The sequence below is a fragment of the Dendrobium catenatum genome, unplaced genomic scaffold (genome assembly GCF_001605985.2).
Source record: "Dendrobium catenatum unplaced genomic scaffold, ASM160598v2 fragScaff_scaffold_1448, whole genome shotgun sequence".
Taxonomy (NCBI): Eukaryota; Viridiplantae; Streptophyta; class Magnoliopsida; order Asparagales; family Orchidaceae; genus Dendrobium; species Dendrobium catenatum.
The window spans coordinates 665624-688820 of NW_021319910.1; the positions used below are offsets into that span (position 1 = coordinate 665624).

The 23197-nt window shown below is 35.2% G+C and overlaps 1 protein-coding gene across 1 annotated transcript; it reads left to right on the plus strand.

The window, feature by feature from the left end:
• Nucleotides 1–2386: 2386 nt before the first annotated feature.
• Nucleotides 2387–20015, plus strand: LOC110095300. Its single transcript, XM_028700095.1, has 8 exons — nucleotides 2387–2892; nucleotides 13359–13413; nucleotides 13738–13829; nucleotides 13986–14686; nucleotides 18089–18159; nucleotides 18627–18716; nucleotides 18888–18919; nucleotides 19432–20015. The coding sequence occupies exons 1-8, from the start codon at nucleotides 2471–2473 to the stop codon at nucleotides 19532–19534; spliced, it is 1566 nt and encodes a 521-aa protein (XP_028555928.1). The 5' UTR covers nucleotides 2387–2470; the 3' UTR covers nucleotides 19535–20015.
• The last annotated feature ends 3182 nt before the right edge of the window (nucleotides 20016–23197 follow it).

Consider the following 23197-nt stretch of genomic DNA (forward strand, 5'->3'; position numbering starts at 1 on the left):
GTCTTTTTAACCATTACAAGTAGACTCAAAAGGTGAAAATCAAAAGTACAGACTAACTCAACCCTAAACCTACGCAATCCTGAACGTGGCTCCTTCTTAATCGTCCGATCTTCGATTCTTGAAAAGTTAGAAGCAACAAGTAGTCCAAGAGAAATAGTGTTTGTCAATCATCAAAACATAAGACATAAAAAAATAGGTTTGCAACAGTTATTGTTGTTCTTTGACATCAAAACTATTTTGTAGGTACCGAATGGCTTATGATGGAGCTATTTCAACACTTCCGGGGAAGGAACAATGGTCTATACCAACTGATGGCAACTTTGTTTGTCCACCTATTACAGTAAGACCTTGTGGACGACCAAAGAAAAGACGCATTAAGAACTTTTTGGAGGGTGCAAATAAATCAAAAATAAGTCACAAATGTGGTCGATGCCATTCTTAGGGACACCATAGAAATACTTGCAAGGAACCTATAAGTTTTAAAGGAGATGATAATCAGACTGATTTTGCTTCAAAATTACCCATTCGACGCTCCAATTACAATTCTGATCTTGATTAAAACATTACATTTTGTATGACTTTTGAGTCAAATACTTACAGCTCTACTTTCATTTATATGATTTTTTTTGGTTGGGATAGATTTTTGCTTCTGTATTCTATTTTTTGTTCTATTATTTATTGAAGAATGGTAAGACTTTTGTTTTTGGTTAGGAAAGTTTTTTGCTTCAATCAGGAATTGCCCTATGTTTTATTCTGTAAATAAATGAATGCTAGTCTTAATCTCAAGCTGATTGGAAAAAAAATTTGGGGCCATGCTTCTATACAGAAAACTAATGCGCGGTTTTCGGCTGTGTATCATAACTAATAAGGAATCATCAGGACGCATTTAGAGCCAGTTTGAAATCAATTATTAAATCAATTTTCTTCTTTGACTCCACATCCATATCAGAGGACGCAATTTGCTCTCGGAGATCTTACAGGGATAAAGAATCATCTTTTTAGGAAACATGGTGAGAAGAAGTGGAAGTTTGAGAAGTGCTCAAACAAGTATGTTGTTTACTCTGATTGGAAAGCAATCAAAATGATTACAAGACAGCAAGAAAAAAAAATGGCATGTTTTTGAATAAGCATGCTTTTTATCTGTTAGAAATCATCCTTGTATTAGCATGATGCCGAATAAGTAGAACATACAAATGCTCCAATAGTAGCAATAGTAGATGTGAACGATCACAACATATTTTATAGCTCGTCAGAAGTAGTTCAAGTTTGCATTGATTGAAAAAAAATTTACATCGACTCATGCTTACATTGATTGAGTAAAAGTTATAGTGACGCAAAGTGATAATTACGCACAACTACATTTAATTACTATGAACGCTACAATAACATTAAGGAAAATCACTATGACCAACAAGATTTTTAATTGTAACAGCTCGGCTCTAACTGAAAGTACATGCATTGTACCACTTTCAGCAACGTTTGAACTGCGGGAATTGCTATCATACGGAAATTCATTAACTTCATCACACCATAGAAAATAATGGCAATCGTCTTCTGATCTATTCCGAGAGCATCTGTACTATGAGATTGGTAAGATTTAAATATTGTACATTGTAAGTTACAATGACAATATACTTTATTACTTAATTTTCTGATTGACATAGGCGAGGAACTCGAACTCACTGTAAATTGCCTTGTAGATTGCCTTCACAAAATACACAAAAAAAAAAAAAAGAAAAAAGAAAATGAAGACATGTATAAGCAAACAATTGCCTTCACATTCAATTCATTCCAAAAATACACATTGACATTTCATCAAAAACCAATTGTGCATTTTTAAACTTACAAATACAAAATAGTAAATGAAAGCTTGAGAAGTTCACCCTAAACAACTAATGCAGAAGATTTGTTACATGTTGCCAAATGGACTAAATAACAACAAAAACTTCATATGAACCAGCCCAATATAAACCTGTTAAAAAAAGGTGAAAAAAAAAACAGGACAGAAGAACCTGTCGTGTGAAAGGGCGAACGGGCCAAATGCTTAGCATGCGACGTCACTGGAGAAGTCTTTGCGGTGAGTTCGGACGGTGAAGAGGTGAACGAGGTCGGAAAGGGCGGATGTGCGAATAAGAGCGGAGTGACAAACGGGAGAGGCCAACAATTGTCACGGAAGTGTTATAAAAGCTTTAAAATGAGAGTTTGAGGTGATATATTAATAAATAGGTAACTTTAGGTGTTTAATAGGTAAATATGATACTTTTAAATGTTATACATGTAAAAATCTCTCTCTTACTTGTAATCATCTTTTAGGTTAATACACCCCTAATTTTTCAAAAAAAAAAAAAAAAAAAAACATCTCCCGTCGAGAAATTTCAATAGAAACGCGAGAGGGGGAAGATTAAAAAACGCAGTTCTTTGGCTGCGAACTCGCCGTACCCACTATCTTCTCTGGAACTCTCGTTGTGGGATGCGAAGCGGAACCACCCAAATCGAGAGAGAAAGAGAGATCATTGTCTTACGCGGCGGATGTCGTGCCCGTCACATGCTTTCGGGTACAACGGAAGTTACTGCGCATGCAATCCAGGATACTGGCAGCAGCCCAACGGGAGCTGCGCGCTGTTCTCCGGCGGCAGCGACTGGATCACCAGCTCCGGCGTCGGCTCCTCTTCCACTATCCTCACCTCGGTACTTCCCTTGGACAACATCCGCCGCTTTACACTGTCTCAAGCCGTGCTACTTGAGGCCACACTGGGGATCCTACTCGTCTGGCTCCTTTTCTGCTTCCTTATCCGCTTTGCCCCGCTCCGCAATGACAGTCATTCAATCTGGTTTCGTCTCCGCTGGTGGATTAGCCGAATCGATTGCTTCTTCTCCGCCGAGCATTGGTTGGTCAGTTCCTGTAATCCTGTTGTTATTATTTTACGTGATTGGGTGCACCCTCTTGTTTTTTGGGATAATTTTTTATGCTAGTTTGTTTTGAAAATTTTGATTTCAAATGCGTAACAGCTTTTCATCGGTGAGATTAATCTAGGCTGAATGTATAAATCTTCAAATCTTTGGGGGGACTTTTACTGTTTAGGTATTGACTCAATATCACGAATCTGATGATAAGGTATGTTTCAAGCCTCTTGTCTCAATATTATGCATGAATCGGATGTTGAAGTGTGTTTCAAGTGTGAAAGCATGAAATTAGGTTTGGTGATTTGTTTTTTACTGGCTTAGTATCCATGCCTTGATCACATTATGGGCTAGGTATCAAGTTACTTATGAAAAGGCTTAAATATGAGTTAGGTGGCTTGGCAGTGGATTGGTGGATATATGAGTGTATTTATAAAAACTTAATTCACAATGGAGCATAAGATAATCTTAAGTTCTTTTGTAAGAAGTTGAGAAGGGATTGAGAAGAGAGAGAAGAGAGAGAAGATAAGAGATAAAAAGAAAGGGAAGGAAATCACTAGAAGTTTGGTTTTATGTGTTTGAAGTATCATCTCGATGAACTTATGGTACCTTTTTGAAAAATGTCTGAAGTGATAATTTTTATGTATTTTTTTGATTGCCTTTCTTTGTTATTTCTCTTAAATTTTTTTGTTCTTCTTTTGTGAGACTTGGGTCCTTTTTTTTTAATAGGGAGCTAGCTTTGAGAAAGGCTGATAAATGTCTTTTTAATACTCCATGATTGTGGTTTTTTTTTTGCAGATCAGACCCTATCTTTTATTTTATTGATGCATGCTTGTTTAATCCTAATCATGTGAATTTTGATTTATTCTTTTGCGATTAGAGGGAAATCTTTTGATAAATGATCTACCTCCAACCATGGTTGAAGTAATTTTTATGATAAGTTTTTGGATGCTATTTGCTTCTATTGTGAGAAGTAATGAAACATTAATAGAGATTATCATACTTTGAAGAGGAAAGAGAGTTGTAAATTAGTCTTGTTCCTACATTAGTTATGCTCTTTTAATGATTGCTGAAGATGAGTGCAAAGAGCACTAGATTAGGCACTCCTTCTTCTTCAATTCTTTTGTGTTCTACTTTGGAGATATTTTTCACATATGGGCCAAATTTTGATAGGGTGCTATGTGGTCTTGATGTTTTCTTGGGGTAATAGGGGGAGAGTAGCGTCTTGATGTGGTATTGCGGTTGATCTGAGTGCGAGAGATGTCTTTTGGGGGCGACATGTGCCATCAACTTGATTGTTGATGTATCTCATGTGAAGGTTTGACTCTAGCATGGATGAATGATGATTCTCCTGATTGAGAGAGAAACTTATGGGGTTGCCCTTACTGGGGAGGTCGACTACCTGGAAGATGTGGTCGAAGCTGGTCCGCTGTGCTCCAGTGCTTAGCTCCTTCCCAGATCCTTAGCGAGTCCCTCGAATGGACTATTCCGAGAGAGGAGTGGATCATTCTTTTGCTCGACCCAAACGTAACCTACAAGAAACCTGCGAATAGATATCTGCATATGTAGTCATGAGTGTACAATACTTACAAAGACACTTCTACTATTACATATGAGATAATACATTTGCATAAAACAATACATTCACATAAAGACAATAATAAATACTCTAACTCTTGTGTTCTTATTCTTGTGATGTCATTCTAGCTTTGGATCTTCTGGTTAGACTTCACTGTTCTTGACTAACTCTATGTGGCACATTAATTTCCTTGGACACAAAAAACTCTTCTCTGAAGAGTTGAAGTTCAAGTTGTGAGCTATAAGCTCTAGTGCTAGCTTCTACAAATAATCTTTTAAGCCAAGTGTTTGTAGTGTGATCTCCGACATGGTTTACTTTATCTACAATAATGTAAATCACATCAAACAATGAGTGTTGGTTTGACACCTACAAAGCGTTATTTTATGTTCCTGAAAAGAATCATCCTGTGTATTTAGAGGTTGACTAACTTTTTTTCTGATACAAGATCTTCCACATTAAAAATGGGTTTTAGAAAGAGTGATTTTATGTTCTTGAAAAGAATCATCCTGTGTATTTAGTGGTTGACTACTTTTTTTTTATGATACAAGATCTTCCACATTAAAAATGGGTTAATGTACATGTTTTTTGACAATTCAATAACATATGCGCATTCATGCCAATTTTTTTAATAATCTTAAATGGCCCATATGCCCAGCTTGTAATTTTCTAAATATAGTGGAATGATATCTTTCATAAATGATTTTTATTAAAATATGGTCTCTTATATTGAATTCTTTAAAGGTTTTTTTATTGTTAACTTCAGCTTATGTGTTGTATTATTGACTTCTATTTGTTGTTTTATATTTTCATGAAGGCTTCGAAAATCTTATGCAAATGAAAATGTAGAATCAGAAAATGTGTGTGTGGAAATTCTAGCAAAATCAACTGACTTTCTAGGGTTGTAATCATAGATTATGCTAAAGAGTATTTTGTTGATAGCCATAGAAATTGAACTATTATCAACAAACTTAGTTGTAGGATGATGAAGATCCCAAATCTGTAAATTTTTACCCATAATACTCGTAAGAAGGTTTCCTAAAGATATGTTGACAATTTGAGTTTGACCATCAAATTGTAGGTGAAATACTAGTGAAAACTTAAGTTTTGTACCCATCAGCTTCACAATATTTTTCAAAAATATGATACAAACTTGATAAGTTTATTGGAAATAATTTTGGAAGGAATTCCATGAAGCCTAATAATTTCTTTGAAGAATAACCTCATCATATGAGATGCATCATCGGATTTAGAGCCATATAAGAAATGAATCATTTTAGAAAATCTATCTATTATCACAAAAATACTGTCATGACCCCTGGGAGTCCTAGGAAGAGTAAATATAAAATCCATGGAAATATCTTGCGAAGACATAAATAAAATTGATAAAGCACAATTTTTCCAGCTTTCTATTTTGGGCTTTTGGCTTTCCTACATGTAGAACATTGGGTCACTATTTTTTGTACATCTCTTTTTAATAATGCCCAATAAAATCTTGACTTTAGAATGTGTACAATTTTTATTTTTCCAAAGAGTCCTGCTATTCCTCTTGAATGTTTCTCTAAGATAAGAAATATCCTCATTGAAGTCCTAGGAATACATAATCTCTTCCCTTTATAATGATAACTATCAATAATGGGATAATCACTACATGAATCGAGTAACACTGAATCTTTCTCGGCAGGATATTGATTTATTAGATGAAAACCAGGACAAACTTGATAATCATTTTTAAGTCTCTGAAATCCTCAAATTTGAAATTCCAAAAATTAAACTACCAAGGTCACCTTATAAAGTGTATCTGCAGGTTTATTTCCTACCCCATGCTTATGTTTTAGAACACAAATGAAATCCTGAAAGTATTCTACCTGTTTTGCATTCTTGCAATTTAATTTTTTTTGGATATTTATAAATTTTAGAGAATGGTGGTCAGTATTAAGGATGAACTCTCTATGTAACTGATAATATCTCTGTCATAGATTCTAAACAATGGCATAATATTCTCTATCTTAAGTAGAGTATCTTTACTTGGCATTATTCAGTTTCTCTCTATAGAAAGCTACAAGGCGGTCCTCTTTATTAAGAACTCCTATACCAACACTAGAGGCATTACATATGATCTCAAATGTCTTGTTGAAGTCTGGAAGCTTAAGGACACGAGAAGAGGTCATGAGAATTTTAGTTGTTCCATGGTTTGTTGTGCAAAAGTAGTCGAAATAAAGTTAGTTTTATTAAGGATGTCAATCATGAAAGCTAATCGTGCTAAAGTTTCACATAAACCTTTTGTAGGTGGTTAAATTATAAAAATTGTAGACATCTGTGAAGCTTTTACGAACTAGACAATCTAGAATAGTTTTAATTTTAGCATGGTTTACCTTCAAGCCATTAGCAGTAACAATGATTTCTAAAAAAGTGACTTAAGGTTGGCAAATTAAATATTTCTTGAGATTGATATAAAGCTTAGCTTCTTTAAGTTTAATCAGGTCGAGCTTTAAGTGATGGTGCATTTCTTATTGAGGATAAATATTAAAATATCATCGGAGTAGACCACCAAATAATTTTTCTACGTAAGGCTATATTCATTAGTGTCATGAATGTGTTAAGTGTATTTGATAATCCAAAAGGTATAACTAGCTTCTCATACAGTCCATTAGGGATTTTGAAAATAGTTTTCCATTCTTCTACTGCTCCACTTTGCATCTGATGATACCTACTTCTGAGATTTATTTTGAAGAAATGAGTAGCATTTTCAATAAGGTCTAACAGATCATCTCTTTTGGGGATGAGAAACCTATATTTAATAGTGATCTTATTGACTATGCTACTATTAATCACATTCTCTAGGCACCAACCTTTTTATATATTAATAGTACTGGAACTATACAAGGACTAAGGCTTTCTAGAATAAAGCTTTGCTTTAGAAGTTCATTCACTTATTTTTTTGAGTGTAGCATGTTTAATGGGGTTCATTTTATAATGGGAAAAATTTATTAGCTGTGAACCCGAATAAAGCTTTGGCCTTCCTAACAAGATATGTGTTATCTTCATAGGGAGGATATCACATTAGATTTGATCAATATAACTATTTATCTTGACGTGAACATGTCATTTGCTTCACCCGATTCATATGGAAAGGTTTTGGGTGTGGTTCAACTTTTAGATTTACTCTAATAAGGGCATAGCTAGATATAACATTGATAACACTCTCTCCATTGATCATTAAAATACATCTCTTTTCATTACACAAAACATATATAGAAGAAATATTTCTCCTTCTTCTCATATCCTCCTCCCAAGATGTGATTTTGCATCTCATGATACTTAAAAAATCTTTCACATGCTCTGACTCATTAAAAAGAAGTGTATCATCACGGATCTCTTTCACCTCATCATAAACTCCTTTATCATCTACTTCTTTCTCAGTCTAATCTAAGAATATAATTTTAGATTTGCACTGATGCTGCATATGTTTCTTCTTTCACGACTTGAAACACACTATTTATGATGTCTTTGAAGATTTTTAAGGGGTAATCCTATGTAGTTGGGCTCTAAATGATGTAGGTCTCGAAATAGCGATAGGCCTTTGGGTATAATAAGAGGATGATTGAAAGGATGAATTTGAATCTTTGCATCTAGATGAAGAGATAATGAAAGCATCCTCAAAAGTTTTGAGGGTCATATAACTCAATCTCATATCTAATCTCATTTTTAAGACCAATAACAAACTTGTTAACTATCACTCCTAATTTGTGCAGTTTGTCCTTGTTACTAAATCTTCAAATATGCTCATATATTCTACCATTTTGTATATTGCCTTATCTAATTGTCATGAATTATTCTCATAGTTTTTTGTCATTATTTTTTTTATGGTACTTAACCCTTAGCATTTCCTTTTTCTTTACTTAAGTAAGATGGTTATTTATAACCTTTCTTTCTTAACTAAAATATTAGTTCAATAGATTGTTGCATGGCTTATACATTTCATTTTAGTAAAGGTGGTTCTTGGATAATCATCTCTATTTGATACCAATCAAAGAATTCATTCATTTTTCTAAGCCAATCTAAGAACTTATTGGGGACATAATCCATCATATATAGGAGCATCTACCTTAATCTTCTTTTGGATTCAATTAAGGCTTCATGATTCTTAGGTTGATCATTTTATGGAGATTCTTAAAAGGTTATTTTTCACGCTGAATTTGCTACCTAGGATTGTGATATGCCAAGGGGGGTGCACCTGGTTTGTCTAGACTAGCCCAGTTAGATTGGTTCAGGGTAGCTAAGCCGACCGACCCAGCCTTGGCCAAACCATCACTTTGGTTGGGCGAAACCAGCAACAACAGAGAGGATATTTCAGCCTCCCTTGTGGGGTCCAGGGGAGCTATTATTCATTTTATAAGGAGGAATCAAGATGGAGTTATTTAGGAATATTTTCTAATTGTGTTTATGCTACTTATGAATGATTTAATTGTTTAGAAAGATTATGTAATTGTATTTATGTTGTTTAGGAAAATTTTATTTGTTTAGGAATATTTCCTAATTGTGTTTATATGTTTAGGAAGGTTTTAATTATTTATTTCCTAATTGTGTTTATGCTGTTTAGGAATGCTCCAACTGTGTTTATTTTGAGTGAGGGCTATTTAAGGGGAGTTTTGTCTAGGGTTAGGAGACATATGTGCTGAGTTTATTTTCTAGTAAGATGGTTACCTTGCATAGATTGTGAGTTACCTTGCACCGATTAGGGTTTGTTGGAGACACGATCTACCTCTCGAATAGTAGATCAATTGTATCACTCATTTATGTTGAAGAAATAATAAAAAAATAGGCCCCATATTTGTATTCCAGCATTTTTATTCTATCTATTTTGATATTTTTACTTCCAAGATGCATTGGATTTTTGAAATAATCTTCTCTTACGATTTCAATTTCAATATGTTTTTGAGCTAAAGGAGATGTTTGAACCCACACACTCAAATTTTGAGTTGTAGTGATTATGTTCAAAATAAACTCTTGGATTTTGCTAAACTTTTTATCAAATTTAATGGTGAACTTATTTACCATCATGTTGGTATTAGCTATGATGTACCAAGACTTTTCCTCAAAGAGTCATGCAGTGTCCGACAAGACACACCTTCGACACATGTCGGGCATGCCGAAAATGTGTTCGATTAAAAAAATATTAAATGTAAATTGGACACACATGTCCGACAAGCTTGTCTTAAATATTTTAAGAAAATTAAAAAAATAATTTTTTGTATTTAAAATTTTTATTTATTAAAAATATAAAAACTAAAATTCTTATTTCCTCTTCACAAAACCATAACAATCTCCCGCATTCAATACTCCGTTCATAGAATATTCTCATTTTCATTTCTCCTTGACACGCACGACTTTGGTTTCACAACAATGCTTAATATCATCTCAACATCGATGTTTGATGCTGTTACAACATTGATATTTCAAAACAATCTCAACATCAAAGTATGATACTGTCTTGACATTAATGCTTGTGTTTGTAATTTCTACACCAACAACTTGACAACCATTGTTGTCTGATGTTGTCTTAACATTGACGACCAATACCCTCTCAATACCAATGATAGATGCCCTCTCGACATCAATGCATGATACTTACTACATAACATCGATGCCCAACTCTCAACATCATTGTCCTATCCTCTCTCGATGCCAGGTAAATGGCATCGATGCTTAACTCTCGATGTCCTAATATTAACATTTTAAGCACAAATTCTAGTTATATGACTTATTGTTTCTATTTTTATATTATATTTATTCAATTTTCATACACTATTTTTAAAAATATAAAAAAATATAATACCGTGTCCAATTTGTACCCTATATTTTTAATAGTTGACATGTCCCATGTCCATGTCGTGTCATATTCGTGTTGCTTTGTTCGTGTCCGTGCATCATAGGGTATCAGCCATTTGATTTTGACTAGCTGATTTTGATGCCATGATGCAACAATGAAAGCTATGGAATTAAATTAATATATTTTTTTTAAATATGAAATGCTGGGTGATTTAAAGAGAATTCATGCAAATGATTTTGAAAAATTATTTTATAAGCATTTGTAAATTTGCAAATCATAATTAGAAGAAAAAATAATTATCATTACTAAATTAGAATTAAGATAAAACTCTAAAATGTTCTGAACAAGTTGTCCTATGTTAATAGGAATCAAGGTGAGGTTTAATTTGATTTAGTGGATCACTCCCTCACAGATTTGAATTCTCTCATGTTAATTAGAGTTTGATGAATTTGACTTTGATGGCTAGATCAATATGTGGAGTGAACTAATTGATATTCTTATAATAGTTAATAGAATTACATCAAACTTATAATCTACTATAGCAATTATCTATGAAAAATAAAATATTATTAAAGGACTATTATCATATCCAATGTACAAAGATTATCCTTTTGTTTGGAAGTCAACTCCAGTGCTGCTGCTCCAAGCTTTTCATTCTTCTTGGCGTCCATCTCTAATGCTATCCACCAATTAACATTTGTTATGATTCCAAAAATATGGTGATGTTTGGGTGGTGACTTAGATCACTTGTGTAATCAAATTGGTGGACGGCGGCTTTCTTAAGGTGCCTAAGAGAGTAATGCTATATTTGATGGTGTTTAATTTTGAGTGGAATTAGGGTTGGGAAGGTGTTAGTGGTTGGCCTACCCAATTCCAACAACCAGCTAGGATCTGGGCCTTAGGTTAAACCCATTATAACTTCCTCTTGTGAAGTCCAAATGACATGAAATCAAAACCAAATTGAGGGGGAAGATGTCTTGTTAGGATTTGGAGAATTTGGCAAATTTGTTTGAGTTTGAAAATTTTCCTCAATTTTTCCAAAGGCTGTTCAGAGAATTTCTCTATTTAGTGGTAGGCTAAATTGGATTTAAGAATTCTATTACTTTGGATCTTTGTGAACAAGAACCCTAATAAATAGATGGAAACCAAAGGGTAAAAGTGCCTACAAAACCTAATTTTGAGTTTTTGTTGTTTCATGGAGGAGTTTAGGTCACCCAAATGAAAGTAAATTTAAAACTAGGTATGTTCTGATTTATTTTGACTGATTCTCAAAAAAGTCCTAAATGAATGGGTTAGATTGCTAGAAAAATTTGGTTTAAATTTTCTGGAATGGGGAATGATGGAGAAAATAACTCAAAAGAAAAATGTAGAAATTAAAGCATAGGCAAAGCTCTACTACTTACCAAAAAAGTCATCCTAGAGATGGTATCATCAAACTATTTCTAGTTTGGTGGGCCACCAAGTTCCAATCAAAGGAAGTCTTAAAACTCCAATAGCCACTTCATTGTACTAATTAGAAGTATTTGATACAACGTCACATGAGGGGGAGATTTTAAAATTAAAAAAAGAGAGGAAAGGGGGTGGGTGGCCACTAAATGTAACCACCTTGTAACCACTGCCATTCTTCCCACCCAAGGTTTAAAATTGCGTAAATAAGCCTCGAGGCGTTTTTCGTCCGTGAGACGAGGCGTAAGCCTCGAGGCGGTGTGAGGCGTAAGCCTCACCGACGAAAAATTGCGTAAATGAGAATTTAAGGGTTTTAGCGAGTAAAAAATAGTAAGATTCTATCATATAATAAAAACATCTAAATGACAATTAAAATTAGGGGAAAGTAAGAAAATAAATGCAATAAAATCATTACCAAAGTACAAAACCACAAAATATTAGTCTATCAAAACTCCCAAAGTACAATTAAGAAAGAACATATATAATTCAATCATGTCCCATCACTAAATGCTTCAAGGGAATCTTCTCACCCCTTCATCCTCTCTTATAGAGTCCAATGTCTTCCAATCAAAGCATGCACTCATGAACAAGTAGACTAACACTAACAACTATTACTAAAGATGATGAATAGAACAATATGCCGGATTACCGGGGGTCCAAGGGGGCGCTGCCCCCTGGCGGGGTTCGACCTGTGGGGGTTTCCGGGGGCAGCGCCCCCGGAACAAAATTTTATTGTAAGAGTAATTTTGAAGTTCTATTGGTTTTTGAAGTTCGTAAGTTGTTTTTATGGGAAGATACCGAGTGGTACCGAGCATGTTCCTTAGCAGTACCGAGCATGTACCTAGCGGTACTGAGCAGTACCGAGCATGTACCTAGCAGTACCGAGCAAATACCTAGCTGTACCGAGCATATACTGAGCGGTACCGAGCATGTACCTAGCAGTACCGAGCAAATACCTAGCTATACCGAGCATATACTGAGCGGTACCGAGCATACACTGAGCGATACTAAGCATATATTTGAGGCGCACGCCTCAGCCAAAATTGCGCAATTGCGCCTCTGAGGCGCGCCTCAGTTCAAGTGAGGCGTACGCCTCTGTCAGGAGAGGAATTGCGTAAGCCTCGAGGCGTTTTGGGTCAAATTGCGCAGAGGCGCGCCTCTTACTGCGCAATTTTAATCAGAGTTCCCACCTTTGCATGTCAGTAATCCCATGCATAGGCCGGCCACTCCACTCCAACTTAGTCATTTAATTGGGTTAATTAAAATTGATGATACAATACATAACTTAAAATGCCCTAATACAACACATAAATGCAATAACATTTATAAAGAAACTTCTACATCAATTGATATATAGGCTAAAGGTCAAGAATGGAAGCACATCGTTATGGAAGTGGAGGGTCGTCATGATCTTTTATTTTTTTGAATTACTTATTTGCCTATGTTGAAGAGTTCTAACCCACTCTTACTAATAATATTGTGGGTACATCTTTTTTTGTTAACTGGAGGTTGACGTGATATTCTTATTATTATTTTTTTGCTTATGCACCTATTTCATGTATTCTTTTTCACTCTCACTAAAATAAATCATTTCTTGCACAGCATAATTTTAAGAAATTTCTTGAAGATTCATCTTCTGCATGCTTGTGACAAGAAGGTATCCACAAAAACCAGATGGTGAAATTTGTTGCTGAGCTATCTGTCGATAGAATTTTTTATTTTAACCACATTATGATGCAGAAATAAAATGCAATTCATGCCAGCTACGTATATGTATGCAATGAAAAGTCTTCTTGCCAGACAGATTAAAAGTGTCTTGAGAGGAGGGCCAGACTTGTGCGGCATGACTGTTATTTTTTTGCTTTTGTTGCTTGTCATTGCAATTTTGAGTAGTTGAAGTTATTCTTGTGGTAGTTCTAGTATTGATATATCATATGGTTTCATTTCCTTGTTTACCTTCCAACGTTGGTTTATTATGTAGGAGGATAACAAGGTGGTAGTTAAGAGGAAAACAGAGCTGGGTGGAACATTTTCCATGGCAAGCTGGGTAGTCTTCGTTGGGCTATTGTCGGCGTATGTGCCACCATTTTCTTTAACGTTCTGATTATGTTAATTGTGTTTCTCATTTCATGTCATAACGTAATTCGGTCTTCATTTTTATTAGCTTGACAACCGAAGTTCTATTTGCCAGAATTGAATCTTGCTGAGCATGACATTTTCTTGTATCAGATTGCTGTATCAGATGATTACGAAGAGAAGTATTGAGGTGCAACGAGTCATACCAGCTAATGCACCAGATTTACAATCATTTCTAAATGATCTGGAATTCAATATCACAGTAGTTTCAAGTATGAGCTGTTCCCAATTACGTGGCCTTGATACATTGGTGATCGGAACTCCTGGCTCGATAGAGTATAGAGTCCTTTCTTTGTCAAGTTATGTAGATTATCAATGCAAAAACACAAGCAGCGGTCCTACTATTACTCTTAAATGCACTAGCTGTCAGATTCCCCGAAGAAATCACTATATTTCATGGCAGTTTGTTGATATACTTGATGGTCCTGCCATGGCTGTTGGTTTTCAGTTCAATATTACCTCCAAGGATCACAATAATGACAGGCATATGAGCTTTGTAAGCGGTACAGTGATAGCAAACAATCATACCAGTGATAAACCTAGAACCTATAGAGGAGCTGACCTGAATATTCTAGACGTTCATTTGTTTCCTCAGATACATAATAAGTTACATGATCTGAAGCTCATTAAGCCTCTGGTTCATGACTTTGTTTCGGGTTCATCCTTTTCTGAGGTTGCTGATCTGCAAGCTTCTCTTATGAATCCCAAGGATGGATTGATCAACACAACATTGCGTGTCAGCTATCTTTCTGATTATATAGTAGAGATTGACAATGAAAATGTAATGGGGCCTGGTAAGATGACTTTTTTGTTTTATATTTCTTTTACTTTATGTTGGATTCAAATTTTATCTGTAGGCGACTTCTGATCCTACTATCATGTTTTTGTTTGGTGGGTTAGAATGGAGAATTGAGTGAAGAAACAAGTATGATGGGTAAGTAATAAGCTTTAGTATATTTGTTAGTAATTGAATTTAGCATAAATCTTATTCATCTAGTTTAGTAGTCGGTCAGATTTTCAATTTTTGTATCATGGCTCTCCTAATTGGGAAGTTTTAATGATGATTTGGAGCAATGTATCAGTGTTTTATGTTAATAAAGAAGCGTTTAAGTGGTACCATTTATTAAAAAGCCTTCACCAATAAAATCCTATCAACACTATATCAACTTCCTCATTAGGATGCCTTCTATGCTCAACTCATCAACCTCTTCGAAAACACTCTAGTACTCAACACGATAGGTTGACTTGCATTTTAATCAAGCCTAACTTCCTTTCTCATCAATGTGTTCTCTGTTGACGCACAAACTTATTAGCTCTTGACATTAGACAAATGAAATAGGTGCGCTCTTATTGAGATCATTTTTATGGCTTGGTTGAGTAAAGAATAGTTGTTAGCAAGTCGGACATATTTGGGTTTGTTTAGTCCAATGATTAAATTTGCTTGACTCTTAGACTTGAGTCATTAGGGCCAACATGCTCGGTTGAAGCTTATAGATTTAGAACTCTTCTTGTTTAACTTTTAGAATCTTGGTTTGCCAAAAAGACAACATACTTGTTTTTAAAAACTTCATATATATTGTGTTATAAAATTATTCTTTCTGCTCATGCAATTGGTTGGAACTTTAAAATCAGCTACTATGAGTTTTATTTGTGGGTCTGGATACGATGAATGATGTAAACCTAATTAAATAAAAATACCATTTGTCTTTTAGGATAAATTTAAATAGGCTTGATATTCAAAAATAAAAATAATACCCCTGTCATGCATGGGGATTTTAGATATATCTCTTGATTAGGTTGCTTTATAGAGGATATAACATGAATACTTCTTCGAGTATTAGTCATTAATTGGAGGCATGATAAGTTAATAGGCTTCTTAATAATGCACTCTTAATAATGAGGGGTCTTTCTTAGGTAGGCTCAAAATTGTTGTCAATTCTTTGATAATGAATAACTAGCCTACACTATACCACGACTAATTCTTCTTCTTAGAATTATTGAGGACGCCCCATATAAACAAAGGACCTAGACATCCTTCCTCGATAAATTTTTATGTTCTATTGAGCTTTGAGTATAAGTTCATCAATTATGTCGAGTTCTTTCATTCACATTCAAGCTTTTTTCTCATAAACAAGTTCATATTGGACAATACTCAAAGTTATGGAAACTCAATCTTAAATGACATGACTTCTGCAACTCTAAACTCTAAAATGTGAGTAACTTTGATTGTCATCTTGTAGATGGTGCGATATGCTCACAACATTTTTATCATGTTTATGAGTTGATCTCTTTTGTTGTAGGTGAGGTTTGTTTATTTTGGTGACCAAGGAGCATCAGAGATGACTGTCAAAATTGATGGGATATTATTTTGAGATCTAGTATAGGTCAGGGCTGGAAAATAGGGCTGTTGATGCCTTGTCTAGATGCATGAGGGAGCTCTAGGAGTTAGCCTTTTTGATACCGTTGTTGTTGGATTGAGGGGTTATTAAGGAAGAAAGTGTGCATAATAAGAAGCTGAGAAGGATCTGCTAAAGGAAGGATTAAAGTAGCCATCTTGGCTATTTCGTAGATGGGGAGGGACTTCTATACCAATGAAGATTTGTGCTACCACGAACCTCGATTCATATCCTGTACTTGCTACAAGAGTTCTATGGGAGCATTGTTGGTGGTCACTCTGGTGTGCAGAAGATATACAGGAGATTGATCGCTGAATTATATTGGAAGGGAATGCACAATGATGCAGAGGAGATGGTGGCCAAGTGTGAGGTTTTCCAGAGGAACAAGTATATGGCCATGGTTCCAAGGAGACTACTACAACCATTATTAGCCAAGACATGCTCCTTTTCCTTCATTTGCCTCGGCATCCTTTGGCATGTGTTTAGCTCGTCTTGATGGTGGATGCAAATCCATTAACGAATGATCACTCTTCCATATCGTCTGTTGGTTGTGTCCTCATTGGACTCTTCGCTAGACTACAATTGTTGTTCGATGTCTTTAGGTAAGAAAATTAGTGTTATATTGTATTAAAGTTGAAAAATGGCAAATATAACATCTTTAAGATTCATGAACATTTTGTCTGAATAAAGAAATATTTTTTACTTCTATAATTAAATTGGATCATTTTTTAATAGTTAAACGATCAAATTAAGCATCTTAAATAATCTGGGATTAAAATGATCATCAACAACAACAACATCAAGCTTTTAACCCACCACGGGGGATTGGCTACATGAATCCTTTTTCTCAATGGTGTCCTATTAAGAGCCAAATTCTGATGTAAATCTATTAAATAAAGATCATTTCTAATATTTTCTAAGTTTTTAAAGGTCTACATCTATCTTTTTTTAATCTAGGCCGGTTCTAAAGCATCTATTCTCCTGACCGGCTTTGGTATATATTAAGAGTCAAATGCTCATTAAAATGATCACTCTTATAAATTTGAGAAACCATTTTCTTTGTTATAGCGGAATAGGATCAAAGCATAGATTTCATGTTCTTTGTCTTAACTTAGTATTCTGTAGTCCAGATTCGTATTGTGCTTGACTAAAAAATCAAATATTCTTATCTACTCTCTAGCAGAGAGCATTAAAGATTGCTCCTACTGTACAAGAAGGTTAATGGGAGAGGCGAATAAAATGATTTTTGATAAATCTTAGATATTACCCGTACTGTTTAAATGAAAGATAACAATTATCAAAGCTTGTTTAAATATTTCTAAAACAATTCGCTGATCAAAATATGATTTATTGACTTAGACAGGATAATGAGCGGTAATATTATAATTGATCTACTTTTTATATTTTGACAATGAAGAATTTTTTGTTTCACAATTTCAATATACAACCTTGGTCTTACAAATGTTCTGAAGCGGAGATGCCTATAATATGCTTTCTCTGCATTTCTTCTGCATGATTTGCGTGATTTAGAGGAAGAAAGTAAGCTTTGGTATTTAAATACATTTCACTGTTGTCATTCACATAAAGTGGAAATTTTAAGTGGAGACTGCTCATGATTACTTACGTTTGGTTGTGAGTTGTTTTCAGGTACCTAGGTACTACCGCAGTTATTATTAATCAACTTATGCATGAATTTCTCTGTCTTATGTGATCCACATGATTTCTGATTGTACCATCTCTATAATGGTATAAAATCATTCGTTATTTTTTTGACTAATTTCAACTATAACATGGTTGCAGTTAGTTTTCTAGCCAATGTCGGTGGGATTTATGCAGTTAGTATTGCAATTTTCCTCTACCTGCTAGTGCAAGTAAGTTTTTATGTGTTGGCTATTAATTGATGTTATCTAGGATTATTTATTAGTAGTCACCAATTATTGGCTTGAAAAGGAAGTGAGAGAAAGACCCAGAAGCCATACTAATCATCATTTTCACGAGTTTACTCGGAAACTTCTGTTTTAAATCGTAAACTCGTAGGATATTTTGAATGCTTAAATCATATCTTCAAATTGGAACAATGAAATGTCCTTTTGAGAAAATATTTTCAGTTTGGTTGATTTTTTCCTTTATTTTGTGAATTTAAGTTCTCTTGGTACTGCATCTACAAAATTCTCTGGATGGGTTTAATATAATTTTGGCTATCCTTATTTGCAACACATTTCGATCCTTGTTATCTAGCAGCTGACTGAGTTGTTAGGATTTTCTGCTGTAGCTCTTATTGGTTGTCTTTATTGTTCATTCTTCTGGAAATTAGTTTTGACTATTATTCATCTGAAAGTGTGAAGCCAGGTTTAAGAAATTGCGTAATGAGGACAGTATCATAAGAGAAATTAAGAGTCGAACACGTGCTCGTCATAACTGGGAGAAGGTACTTCACTTTCTGAGTAGTATTAATCCAGAGCATGTTTGTGATTCCTACAAGTAACTAATGCTTTATCCAGTTAAGGAAATATGTCATGTACACCTGGCATCCTAGCAACTTGAATGACTAGAGCAGCATTAACAAGCAGAACAGCCTGATGATAAATTCTTGTTGCAGAATTGGATCGTTCCACAAGAAGCAACTGAGAGGTGGCTTTCTATCTCTCGATAACTTGTTCCTGAACTCTAATAAAGTGGTACTAAAATTGTCCATTTTACATATTGATTCGCATTTCTTAAAGTATAACCTAAAACTTTCCATGTAATGTTGCCATTGTAACTTAAACACATTTTTGCATTTCCTTTACTTTTTTTTTTCTTTTAATTTTTTTATGCATCTTGACTTTTATCAAGTATTATTCAACATAAACAAGTTTGCATTTGTTTTGTTGGTTCTATTTTCAGCTTACCAGTAATCTATGCAGTTGTTTTGGACAGCCAGATTGTTTTCTTTGTTTCTTTTTTTGGACCACTCATCATGCTTGAATTTATTTAAAAAATACTAAAAATAAAGAAAATGTTGCATTCTTGCGTTACAATTAGGTATGTATCACTTTTTGATGTAGAACCACTTGTTACCATATATCCTTGAAGAATTTGTTGGTTGTAGGAGTGTGTTTGGAAGTACCCATGACTTGTTCCTTAAACATGGTCAAATGCAGGTCCAATATAATCTTGTATATATGCAAGGAGCATTATGATAATCGTTTTTCTTTCCTTTGGATTTTTCTCCCACACTCAAGGGGAAACCGACCATGGTTATGAGAATTCAAAGTTGTGACTTGAGCTGTGATGTCAAATGAACTATTTGGTGCAGGCAGTTATACCAAAAGCCTATGTTGATGGAGAAGGCAAAGCCACTGAGTAAACGCACATCCACCAATCTACTCGCAAGTTCCTCATGATTCAATTCTTAATTTTAATCCAATGCTGATCCGAAATAAACTTGCAAAGATACAAATCCCTAAATAATCTCTTTTCTACATGGAGAGAACTTTGGGTTGGCCGAAGAGGGCCAAAGATATCGTGGTGCTTTTGTTGAATTTACAAGCTTATTTTGAATCTGCCTTTCACAATGTTGTATTGATTGAGGAATAGCCATTTATGAGTGAAACAATGGATGTAATGGTAGGTTCATTAGCTATAAGGCCTTGTAACAGAGCTCCTGGTTTGTAGTCAATTCCTTGAATACATCATCTTTTTTTTTTTTTTTATCTTTTCTATTTTAAGATGCATTAGTGACGATCAATTGGAGTAGGTTAGTTACGGTCAAGTGGTTTAGGTTATTTGATTTGTATCTTTAATATGGATGATGTTTTGGTAATTTTATGATGTTTCTTGGTTATGGACCCTAGTCTACTTAGTGGAGGTTGTCATTTCAACTTGACCAAAAGATTATTTTTAGTAGCTATATTTCACTTTGTTTAAGAGTACTTTAAAAATTTGGGGTGGATATTTATCTAAGAGGTCAATTCTAAGTCGAACAGAGTTAGTAGAGGGCTTCGTGCCTTATCAAGTGCATTATATAATTCCCAGAACCTTCATGTAGAATTGCAACCATGAAAGGTTTAACTCCCTTCCACATTTCCCGTTCTCTCCAACTGTCACTTCTGAGCCATCTGACCAAATATGCTAGATTTTCAATCTACTAGTCATTTGACAATGTTAGAAAAATTTTGTTGCTGTCAATTGGCATGGTGTTCGACTTAAAAGCTTGGTGTGCAACTCCTCTTCAATGACAAACTGTTAACACCCCATAAGCATTGATATCCAACCACCGCATCCTTGTATGCGGCTTCTCCAAAACCTCCTTTCTAGCTTTGTGCCTTTGCCCAATTTAACCTAATGTTACATTCCTTGCCCTTAGTTTGTTTATTCCCAAATATGATGTTGACCCCTGTACGTCAAATCACACGTAAAAAGGGGCTAAATTGGCAAAATAAGCATTGCGCGCATCGATGTGACACGTCACTTGAAGGGTCAAGCGACCTCCGATTGCCAAATAGACTGCGGCGTTGGAATCAGGACATAGAATTCGCTTAAGTTGAGACTCCTCGCAGTTAAATTGGACGAGATTTGTCCACAGGGATGACCGACACCCAAAATTGATGTGCGACATTGCTCAAATGACATCCGATCGAAGAACGGACTTCGCCGTTGCGTCCGGAACGTCGTTGACATTCAAAATATATATTTTATTTGATCAATTGGTATCGGCCGAGGCAGTGGCACAAATCCTGAGGCAACAATACAAATTGAGAAATTTAGCATACGACGTCGCCCAGACAACGTCCGATCGCAGAACGAACTTCGTCCTATTGACTACAAAATTTTTTAATTAAAATCGCACAGACAAATCATCATGAAATCTTATATCTCATTTAATACATAACCTCGTATTGTTGAAATCTCCAGCTAAATCCCACGAATTCTGTTGAGTTTGTACCTTGCGTCCCTTCCTAAGACGTTCGTCAAAGATCACCTTGCTTTAATGTTGTGTTTTGACGTTAAAAAGAACAAAACTAAAAACCTCATAGAGTTAGGGATCTTTGAGAGCTTGAACCCGTTTCTCCAACCTCATGTCAAAACCTTCAGCCCCTCAAACAACCACGACCCGTTTCCTTCCCCGTCGCCAAACAGAACCGATCTCCTTCCATGGTGCAGTTCACAATCTCCCGTCAAGATCTCCACTAATGAAAGATTTCCAGTAGCTTCGCAGAGAGAACCCTGTCCGCCTTCTATTTATCCAGTAGTTTACGAGCGAACACAGTCTAGGCTTGGTATTATCGGTAAGGTTAAATAATTAATTTTTCCGTTACAAGACAATGGCGAGGATGAGTTCGGTAGTGCTGGGGTCGGTTTTCCGAGATGTTGGACTCCTTCCTAAGAATGCTCCGAGAAATTCAGAAGGAAGGAGACTTTGGATCAGAGGATCTGTTGTTACTTCACCGCAAGGTCTGCTGGCCGCAAACATGAGACCGAAGAACTCAACGAAAGCGGTTTGTGTTGGAGTTTCAGGGGCCAGTGGCTATACTGGGGCTGAGATAGTCCGTCTTCTTGCAAACCATCCCCTATTTTGTATTATTGATGACTGCTGATAGGAAAGCTGGATATTATAAATGGCCTACCTAACGGGCTAAAGATTATCAATCTGTCTGCTAATTTTCAGTTACGAAAGCTTGGTGAATATGAAGAATGGTATGGCCAGCCTCATAAAGCTCCAGAGTTGCAGAAAGAAGCCATATATGGCTTAACTGAGGTTAGGAGAAAGAAGACCAGGGATGCTCAGCTTGTTGCCAATCCTGGTTGCTATCCAACATCCGTACAACTTCTTCTTGTTCCATTAATAAAGGCTTGTAAATTCGATATTGAGAAAGCAAACCAGATGTGGGCTGAAATGTTTCAGTGGAGGAAGGAATATGGTGCCGACATAATCATTGAGGATTTTGATTATGAAGAGTTAGTTGCCTGAAGTTCTGAAGTACTATCCTCATGGATATCATGGTGCAGACAAGGAGAGTATGCCAGTTTATATTGAAAGATTGGGGAATGTTAAACCAACAAACTTATGCATGTTAAAACCATGGAAAGATATGCCAAATATTATGCTAAAGAGTTTGAAAGGAGCTTCCAACTTTTAAGTTTCCAGCGTGTTCTATTGCTGCAAAAAGGCAAATTGATTCTGGCACAACTATTCTAGATGTCTAAGGCGTGGGTTAAAAAAGAAATATTCAGCAAGACTGCAAAGGAACTGTTCAAAAGGCTGAAGAGATTTTCTTAAGAAAATGCTCAAATCACAACTCTTTTTGCAACCGACTTCTTTGAGATAAAGGCTGTTATGGAGATTGAACCTGCTCTTAAGAGGCAGCTAATGATCTACACTGCACTTATGACTGTTGGGATTGCAATTTTTAGTTGGTTGGCCCTTCCATCTTCATTCACTATCTTTAGTTTTGGTACCCAAAAGGAAGTAAAAATTTGGGAATTGTTCTTCTGTGCTACAATTGGCCTTTGGGCAGGCCTTGTGATTGGATTCATTACTGAATACTAAACCAGCAATGCATACAGCCCTGTGCAAGATGTTGCTAATTTCCTGTTAACTAATGTCATTATATATATATATATATATATATATATATATATATATGACACTAGGAGAATAAACCTTATGATAAATGCATCGATCAAAAGTATTTTCTTTAAAACCAAATGAACCAATCACTTGATTAAACTTTTTATAACATTGACGGAAAGCTTGTTTCAAATATAGATGATTTTTTTTTTAATTTGTACAATATATATTTTGAAACAGAAGATTAAAACATTTCTAGTTGCATCATATATATTATTTACTCAATATATTCATTAAGAGTATAATTTTTACATGTATCTAGTGTAGCTCTAAATCATAATGAGCTAATAGTGCAT